The following is a 9,650-nucleotide window of genomic DNA, read 5'->3' as shown; positions in this document are numbered from 1 at the left end:
CCGGGAGCGGCCACTGCACTCCAGTCTGGGCAACAGAGTGAGAGTCCAACTCAAAAAAAATAAAATAAAATAAAATAAAACTTTACAGAACTCACCAATGCCATTACAGAAAAATATTCTTGGGCTGGGCGTGGTGGCTCACACCTATAATCCTAGCATTTTGGGAGGTCGAGGCAGGAGGATTGTACAAGCCCAAGAGTTGGGAGACTAGTCTGGCAACACAGCAAGACCTCATCTCTACAAAACATAACCTGGATATGGTGGTGCCTGCCTGTAATCCCAGCTACTTGGGAGGCTGGAGTGGAAGGATCGCCTGAGCCCAGGAAGTCAAGGCTGCAGTGACTGTCACCGTGCCACTGCCCTTCAGCCTGGGCAACTGAGCAAGGTCCCAACTCAAAAGTCCATGCTTTTTTTTTTTTTAAGATGGAATCTCACTCTGTCGCCCAGACTGGAGTGCAGTGGCCGCTCCCGGCCACCACAGCCTCGACCTGCCGGGCTCCGGCGATCCTTCTGCCTCAGCCTTCCCAGTAGCTGGAATTACAGGCATGCGCTACCACCCGACTGATTTTTTGATTTATTGTAGAGATGAGGTCTCGCTGTCCAGGCGGGTCTCGAACCCTCGGGCTCACGCAATCCACTCACCTCAGCCTCCCAAAGGCGTGGGATGACAGGCTGAGCCACCGAGCCCGGCTAGTCCACGCTTTTATGTCACAGTGGATGTGCCTCTCCAAGAGCTGTTAGAGGCTGAGTCCAAGTCACCAACCGCATGTCAAGGGAGAAGGGGCCCTGGGAGCGTCCGTCATCCCTGCCAGCCCCGTGCTGGGGGGGAACTCACGACTCACCATCCAGATCTTGGTGGCACGGCTCATCTTGCCGTGCTCGGCAAACATCCAGCCATGGTAGGACAGCAGCACCTTCAGGGAGTAGCGCATGGTGACAATGAGAGCCACCCAGAGTCCCGTGCCGAACAGCACGCCGCTGACCACCTGCTTCGTCTCGCTGGACATGCAGGCGCTGCGGAGACAGGTTGGATGAGCACAGGTGCAGTCATGTGACAGGAGGCTGCACGTGAGGCCACCAAGATGCCGCATGTCACAGGGCAGAGCGGCCTCCCGCGATAGACAAGGGAGAGGGCAGCCCAGAGCCAGAGAGGAAGCCATGCATCTGAATCCTGCTGTCTCTCTGGATTTTTTTTTCTTTAGAGTTGGGGTCTCCCACTGTCACCCAGGCCAGAGTGCAGTGGCACGCTCACAGCCACTGCAGCCTTGACCTCTGGGCTCAGGCAATCCTTCCGCCTGGCCTTCTGAGTAGCTGGAACCACAGGCGTGCGCCACCATGCCCGGCTAATTTTTTGATTTATTGTAGAGATGAGGTCTCGCCAAGTTGCCCAGGCGGGTCTCGAACTCCTAGGCTCAGGCAATCCTCTTGCCTCCGTCTCCCAAAGTGTTGGGATGACAGGCGTGAGCCACCACACCCGGCTTGAATTCAGCTCTCACAACACTCATGGGTAGTCAGTCTCCTCCTCTTGGCCTTGAAACCAAAGCCCAATCTGCTTTGGTGGCCTCAGAAAAAAATCAAGGCTGGCCAGGTGCGGTGGCTCACGCCTGTAACAGAACTTTGGGAGGCCGAGGCAGGAGGACTGCTTGAGGCTAGGAGTTTGAGGCCAGCCTGGGCCACATAGTGAGACCTCGTCTCTCCATAAATCAAAAAATTAGCTGAGCATGGTGGTGCATGCCAGTGGTCCCAGTTACTCAGGAGGCTGAGGCAGGAGGATCGCCTGAGCCCAGGAGCTGCAGTAAGCTGATTGTGTCCGTGTGCTCCAACCTGGGCGACAGAGCGAGACTCCCTACTCAAAAAATAAAATAAATTAAATTAAACCAGTACTAATTTGTGTAATCTAGAAAAAATGCCCAACTTCCTCTAGGTCTAGGGACCCGTGGCAGACGGAACACTAAGGCTGGGATCTGCCCATGTAAGAGCCATGCCCGGTCACTGTCCTTCCTGGCTGACGCTCACAGGAATTCTGGGCCATTTTCTTCAGCTTTTTATGACTGTTTTCCCCTCAAACACACTTTTGAATTTTGTCATTATTCACAGAAGTCGCAAATCACTTGTCACAACTACAACCTCGAGTATTTATATTGAAAGAGTTTGATTTTTATCTAGGCAGAAGGATTCATCGTGAATAAACAAAAAAATGAGTCACGTAAAAGGGTCTTAAAAATAAAACGTAAATACAGGAAATGTTTCCATTTGTAAAAGAAAGTGGTTTACAAGCTGGGCACAGTGACTCACGCCTGTCATCCCAACACTTTGGGAAGCGGAGGCGAGAGGATTGCCTGAGCCCAGGAATTTGAGACCAGCCAGGCCAACTTGGCAAGACCTCGTCTCTACAGTAAATCAAAAAACTAGCAGGGCGTGGTGGCACGTGCCTGTAGTTCCAGCTACTTGGAAGGCTAAGGGGGAAGGATCACCTGAGCCTAGCAGGTCAAGGTTGCAGTGGCCGTGAGTGTGCCATTGCATTCCAGCCTGGGTGACAGAGTGAGACTCCAACTCAAAAAAAAAAAAAAAAGAGGCAAAATGAAACTATTTTGTGGTTTTGTTTTTATGTTTTGGAAACCACAAAATATTCTAAAAATAAAAATTAAGTGTGCCTCAAATGATTAACACAACTAATATGCACAACCTAAATATCTCTCCAATATTTGAAAATCACCCATTTAACACTTTACAGTATTTAAGTGACACAGAAATAATCTTCAAGGCTACATATTTCTGCTTCAAAACATATCTTTCTACCACCTGTCAAGTCTGGCATTCAAGTTCAAGTCTCTAAACCTAGATGGTGTTTTCTGATCATCTAATCTCTACACAAACATGGTTTTAGAGATTATTACCAAAGAAAAACACATATATACTTACTCGATTCACAGAAACCAAACAGTATTTTAGCATAAACAGGCAAATAGCACATTTAGGATTTTCATATATATATAGGCACTTGAATGAAAAACAGTAGCAAAAAGCTTTCTTTAAAGAATGTTTGAGCCGGGCTCGGTGGCTCAGCCTGTAATCCCGCGCCTTTGGGAGGCTGAGGTGAGTGGACTGCCTGAGCCCGTGGGTTTGAGACCCGCCTAGGCAGCAAGACCTCATCTCTACAATAAATCAAAAAAATCAGCTGGGCGTGGTAGCGCATGCCTGTAATTTCGGCTACTCGGAAGGCTGAGGTGGGAGGATCGCCGGAGCCCAGCAGGCCGAGGCTGCGGTGGCCGGGAGCGGCCACTGCACTCCAGTCTGGGCGACAGGGCGAGACTCCAACTCAAAAAAAAAGAATGTTTGGGGTCAGGCTCGGTGGCTCGAGTGGATTGCCTGAGCCCGCAGGCTCAAGACCCGCCCAGGCAACTTGGCAAGACCTCGTCTCTACAATCAATCAAAAATTAGCCAGGCGTGGTAGCGCATGCCTGTAGTTCTGGCTCCTTGGATGGCTGAGGCAGAAGGATCGCTGGAGCCCAGCAGGTCAAGGCTGCGGTGACAGGGAGTGTGCAACTGCACTCCAGTGTGGGCAATGGAGTGAGACTCCAACTCAAAAGAAAGAATGTTTGGGCCAAGCGTGGTAGCTCATGCCTATACTTTTAGCATTTTGGGAGGCCAAGGTGAGAGGACTGCCTGAGTCCATGGGTTCGAGACCAGCCTGGGCAGCATGGCGAGACCTCATCTCTACAATAAATCAAAAAATCAGTCAAGCATGATGGCGCACGCCTGTGGTTCCAGCTACTTGGGAGGCTGAGGCAGAAAGATCGCCTGAGGCCAGCAGGTCGAGGCTGCGGTGGCTGGGAGTATGCCCCTGCACACCAGCCTGGGTGACAGAATGAGACTCCGACTCAAAAAAAAAAGAACACTGACCAGGGAATGGTCGATGGTCAGACTCAGAGGCAAACCCCACCTGATTTGTGTGACAAGACTTTGGAAGGCAGCAACCTAGGACAGCCAGAGTCCCCTCCAGGAAGGCAGCTCCAAATGGCCCTTAAGGCTGGATGGGGCTGGCCCTTTCTAAATTTGGGCCGCGGATGGCCCAGTTTACCAAAATAGGTTTAAGACAGGCAAAGAAATAAATCTTACAAAGACCCAGATTATAAAGGGCTTTAAATAGCCAACACTTCTAAATATAATCCAGTTTTAAGAGCTCTCCTACAAGCCAGGTGCAGTGGCTCACGTCTGTAATCCCAGCACTCTAGGAGGACTAGGCAGGAGGATCACATGAGGCCAGGAGTTCAAGATCAACTTGGGCAACATAGCAAGACTGTCTCTAAAAAAAAGAAAAAAAAAAGGGGGCACTCTTTAGGCTCAGATGGCCCCTGTGAGAGGACGCAAAAGAGATTGCCAAGAGATTGCTGGTGATTATACAGGACAAACTTATACCAGCAATAGTTTTTTCAAAAATGGATGTTTCCTTGAAGTTCTCTACTTAAAAACAGTAAAAAAAAATCTGTCCCGTTTGAAATTTGTCAAGCCTCTGATCGATTAGTTGAGAAGTGGTTTTCATGAATCACACGTGCGTCCTTCCACATCGTCTTTGAACAACAGAGCGGACAATAAATTACATTTTTAAAAACTTTTTTTGAGTTGGAGTCTCACTCTGTCGCCCAGACTGGAGTGCAGTGGCCGCTCCCGGCCCCCGCAGCCTCGACCTGCCGGGCTCCGGCGATCCTTCCACCTCAGCCTTCCGAGTAGCCGAAATTACAGGCGCGCTACCATGCCCAGCTCGTTTTTTGCTTGATTGTAGAGACGAGGTCTTGGCATGTTGCCCAGGCTGGTCTCGAACCTGTGGGCTCAGGCAATCCTCTCACCTCCGCCTCCCAAAGTGCTGGGATGACAGGCGTGAGCCACTGTGCTCAATTAGGTTCACGGCTTTTCATCTACATTACTAAGACCGAATGGTGGGATGCCAAGCATGGAGCCCTCGGCAAAGCGAGAGAGGGCATGAATGTGCAAGTTATGGAGTGTGCTGGTCTAGGAATGGCCGACAGGAAACAACCCTAGCACCTCTGACTGGTTTCATCTTCACGACCGACCACCTTTTCTGTTGCCCAGGGGACGTCCCTCCTTCCCGCCTGCCTGTAACATCCTATCATCTTTGTGGTCTCACTGTAGTTCTTTGGGTTGCCGATTTTCCTTACTCCCTTCGACATCTAACTGGATTGCAGAGAAATAAAAGCCAAATAACACCCAGGTGGTCTCTCACACCTGTAATCCCAGCACTTTGGGAGGCTGAGGCGGGAGGATGGCCCGAGCCCAGGAATTCAAGACCAGCCTGGGAGACTTGGCAAGGCCCCGCCTCTACAATAAATCAAAAAATTAGCCGAGCGTGGTGGTGCACGCCTGTAGTCCCCGCCACTCGGGAGGCTGAGGCAGGAGGATTGTTTGAGCCCAGAAGGTCGAGGCTGCAGTGGCCGTGAGCATGCCACTGCCCTCCAGCCTGGGCGACAGAGTGAGACTGTGACTTATAAAAAGGTAAATAAAATTTTTTTAAATAAAAAAATTAAGAGATAATCTATACTTAGAGAGGAAATAAAAAGACTATTCTAACCCCACAAGAGAATGGAAAATGTGTAGCAAGAGCTGCTCAAGGAACACTCAGAGGCAATTGTCTACCTCAAGCCGGTGGCTTCTGGGACAGAGAGGAGACAGGCTTGGTGACAGTGCCCAGGTCTGCCAGCTGCTTTCTTAGTGACAAGAATGACAGCAGGCCCTGCTGTGGTTTCTCCAGTCCCCAGACAGGACCATGGCAGGCGTTCAGGTCAGACACTCGTCCATTACAATGATTGGGAGTTTTTAGTCTGTCTCTTGCAGACACCTAGAAAGACACGAGCAGCCGGGCACAGTTGCTCACGCCTGAGATCCCAGCACTTTGGGAGGTCAAGGTGGGAGGATTGCTTGAGCCCAGGAGTTCGAGACCAGCCTGGGCAACACAGCGAGACCTCATCTGTACAAAAAAAATTTTTAAATAAGCCAGGTGAGGTGACACGTACCTGTAGTCCCAGTTACTCAAGAGGCTGAGGTGGGAGGATCTCCTGAGCCCAAGAAGGGGAGACTGTGGTGAGCCGTGACCACGCCACTGCACTCCAGCCTGGGCAACAGAGACTCCAGCTCAAATAATAATAGTAATAATAAGATATGAGCCAGCCTGAGGTTGTGAGTCACTCAGCTGGACTCTAGCTCACTCTCAAGTGGTTGGAGGCTTTCTGGGCAAGGGAAGGGCGTGGAGGGCGCCTCTGTGGACCCCTCGTCGAAAAAAGTTCCGGAGTCAGGGTCCCTGCTCAAGCCATCCCAAGAATATTTATCCCATTAACGCAAATCTGCTTAATTGCTTATTTCCAGTCATCAGAATCAGTCATTCGCTGTGAGGGAGTTTTCATTTATGAAGGGAACCAAAAAATCCAGAATCATCTTCTGGAGGGCGGGCCTCTCATAGGACAGACGTCCCCGCTGCCCCAGGTAAGTGTCCTAGGAACCCATCGGCATCCATGGACCAGCCGCCATTGCTGGGAGAGGCTGCGTTTGGCTTCAGTGAATTTTTTTTGCAGATTCTTCCAACGTGTTTGCCCATTTCATGATGGGGGATTGACCAGCGCACCTTCCCTCGCTCCTGAGTGTTCGGCCGTTTTTGACCCAAAACGCCATGGCCCCAGGCCCTGCTTTCCCTGTCCACCCCATCTCGCTCCAAGTGGCTTTTTTCTTGTTTCCCTGGATGAAAAAAGTCCTCCAAGGGAAACGTTTTACCCACGTGGAAGAGGCGAAACCAAAAACGGCAGAAGCCCTCAAAGGCATCCACACGGACGAGTTTAAAAACTGTTTTGAGCCGTGGAAAAAGCACCTCAAAGGGGGTATGGCAGCCAGCAGACAGGACTTTGAAAGGGACTGGAGTTTAAACATGGAAGAGTAAATAGTTTTAATGAACAAATTCCGGGTTTCTTTGGGTTCTCTCCTATGTCACACTTCTGCCTGTTTATTTTCTTACCCCTTTCGGATGGCATCGTATTTATATCCAAACCACCAGGAAGGCATGATTCGAAAGACCTGGAATTTCTCTGTTTAGGTTAGCCCTGACCCCAGCATGGACCTTCCACCCCAACTCCTGGCTTGAAAAATAAAGCCCCATCACGGGACGGCTGTTATCCCTCTAAACCTAAAATGTGGGTCAATGTAAAGAAACTGCATGGAATGCCTGACACAGGACAGCGGGGACATTCTTGAGACACTAAGGAGTTTTCGGACTGGAAGATAAGAATGTATGTCAGAGACCAGGCGCAGTGGCTCATGCCTGCCATCCCAGCACTTTGGGAGGCCGAGGTGCAGGGATTGCCTGAGCCCGTGGGTTCGAGACCAGCCTGGTCACCGCAGTGTGGGTCTCACCCCAGATCCCCGATAGGAGTCAGGACCACCCCAGAGCAGGATGGAGTAAAGGACACCGTGGCATGTGCTGATCTGTGCTCAGTGTTACCCAAGGGCCCTCCAGTCTCAACTCTTGGTAGAAGGAGAGCCTGCTTTTCAAACTCCTAGAAAAATCGAAATCTCCAAGGGGAGGAAGTGATAGGGGCTCTCTGGGGGATTCTAAGCCAATCTGGTAGGGAGTTAAGGGGCTGAGGTCCCCCAGAACACCCAATCCATGACCGTCAGTTCAGAGAGCACTTCAGAGTAAAATGCAAAGAAACGACCATGTCCAGGCCAGGCATGGAGGCTCAAACCTGTCATCCTAGCACTCTGGGAGGCCGAGGTGGGAGGATAGCCTAAGCCCAGGAGGTCGAGGCTGTGGAAAGCCATGATCATGCCTGGGTGACAGAGTGAGACCCCAACTCAAAAACAAAAACTAAAGAAATGACCATGTTAGGTATAAGCCCCTTGAGCAGAAATTCCTTTTTCGGGCCCCGCTAGCCAGGCTAAGTGCATGGTCACTGTCGGCCACCCCCTCACAGGCTCTGATACCTTTTAGGGGGGCACCCCCCAGGTCCCATACCACTGTTCTCGCCCCTGGCCTTCAGAGGGGCCGCAAAGGACCACAAACTCCCAGGGGACCTTAACACCCATCTAGGCAACAGGCGACAGCCGACGTGGGAACAGCAGACCAAGTATCAAATTGGATTGAAAACCGCTCTGAAGAGTCGTAAAAATATCCGCAACCTGGAGACCTAGCAGATCACTTACGTCGTGTCCAGGGTGCGATTGATCTTGGCAATGAGGCCCAACGAGGGGTCGATCTTGGCGTACATGGTGGACATCACGCCCACCACCACGATAAGCCAGCTGGAGGGACTGGCCGGGTACACGCCGGTGATGATGCCATTCTGAAAACAGACACATGCGCCGTGAGCTGTGCTCTCCCATACACTGCAGGGTGATGACACCCCACAGCCCCCCAGAAGGGAAGGGGGCGTCTGCAGTGTGCGTGTGCTGAGAAGCCGGGCTCTCAGCAGCTAGAAACCTTCCCCAGGCTGCAACTGGTGTCCAGGCTTTTCCCTGCCTCCACTTCCAAGTCAAAACCCACCCTGAAACAGTTTCCCTATGAGAAACGGGGCCCGACAGTGCATGTCTGTCATCCCGGTGCTTTGGGAGGCTAAGGTAGGAGGATTGCTTGAGGCCAGGAGTTCGAGACCAGCCTGAGCAACCTGGCAAGACCTCGTCTCTACAAGAAATAAAAAAAATTAGCCAGGACGTGATGGTGCACACCTGTAGTCTTGGCTACTCAGGAGGCTGAGATGGAAGGATGGTGTGAGCCCAGGAGGTCCAGGCTGTCGTGAGCTGTGATCGTGCCACTGCACTCCAGCCTGGGTGACAGAGTGAGACCTTGACTCCAAAAATAAATTTAAATAAATAAAATAAGCCGGGCTCGGTGGCTCAGCCTGTAATCCTGCGCCTTTGGGAGGCTGAGGTGAGTGGATTGCCTGAGCCTGTGGGTTCGAGACCCACCTGGGCAGCGAGACCTCATCTCTACAATAAATCAAAAAAATCAGCTGGATGTGGTAGCACATGCCTGTAATTCTGGCTACTCGGAAGGCTGAGGCGGAAGGATCACTAGAGCCCAGCAGGTCAAGGCTGCAGTGGCCGGGAGCAGCCACTGCACTCCAGTCTGGGTGACAGAGTGAGACTCCGACTTAAATAAATAAACAAATAAATAAATAAATAAAATAAATGAGGCACACTTATCATCCCAGCACTTTGGGAGGCAGAAGTGAGAGGGTTCAAGACCAGCCCGGACAACTTGGCGAGACTTCGTCTCTACAATCAATCAAAAAACTAGCCAGGCGTGGTGGTGCACACCTGTGATTCCAGCCACTTGGAAGGCTGAGGCGGAAGGATCGCCTGAGCACAGTGGGTTGAGGCTGCAGTGGCTGTGAGTGTGCCCCCGAGCAACAGAGTGAGACTCCGACTCATAAAAATAAAATAAAATAAACAAAAAGCAAGACACACACTTAAAAAGAGAAACACACATCCAATTCCTCAGGTAAACAAATTAGAGAATATTAACAGGGCGGGGGGGAGGTTGGGAAAAAAATAAAAGAGAAATAGGAACAGCATGTGAATTCACGTGAATCACTTTTTTTTTTTTTGAGTCGGAGTGTCACTCGGTCGCCCAGACTGGAGTGCCGTGGCCG

General features: G+C 51.0%; 1 protein-coding gene across 1 annotated transcript in view; it reads right to left on the bottom strand.

The window, feature by feature from the left end:
• The window catches only part of LOC103249210 (carnitine O-palmitoyltransferase 1, liver isoform-like), a gene marked incomplete at its 3' end in the record, with an annotated part of 28,478 nt that overhangs the window by 9,176 nt on the left and 9,652 nt on the right, over nucleotides 1-9,650 (bottom strand). The window contains exons 3-4 of the mRNA XM_008047848.1: nucleotides 8,203-8,342; nucleotides 843-1,014 (exon numbers count right to left, since the gene is read on the bottom strand). Of these exons, the coding sequence (XP_008046039.1) occupies nucleotides 843-1,014; nucleotides 8,203-8,342 (312 nt within the window). The remainder of the gene's footprint in view (nucleotides 1-842; nucleotides 1,015-8,202; nucleotides 8,343-9,650) is intronic.

This window comes from Carlito syrichta, unplaced genomic scaffold (genome assembly GCF_000164805.1).
Source record: "Carlito syrichta isolate Samal-C Ts95f unplaced genomic scaffold, Tarsius_syrichta-2.0.1 Scaffold117972, whole genome shotgun sequence".
In the NCBI taxonomy this organism is placed as follows: domain Eukaryota; kingdom Metazoa; phylum Chordata; class Mammalia; order Primates; family Tarsiidae; genus Carlito; species Carlito syrichta.
The sequence above is the reverse complement of the archived record's forward strand: the minus strand, read 5'-3'. Positions and strand labels throughout refer to the sequence as shown.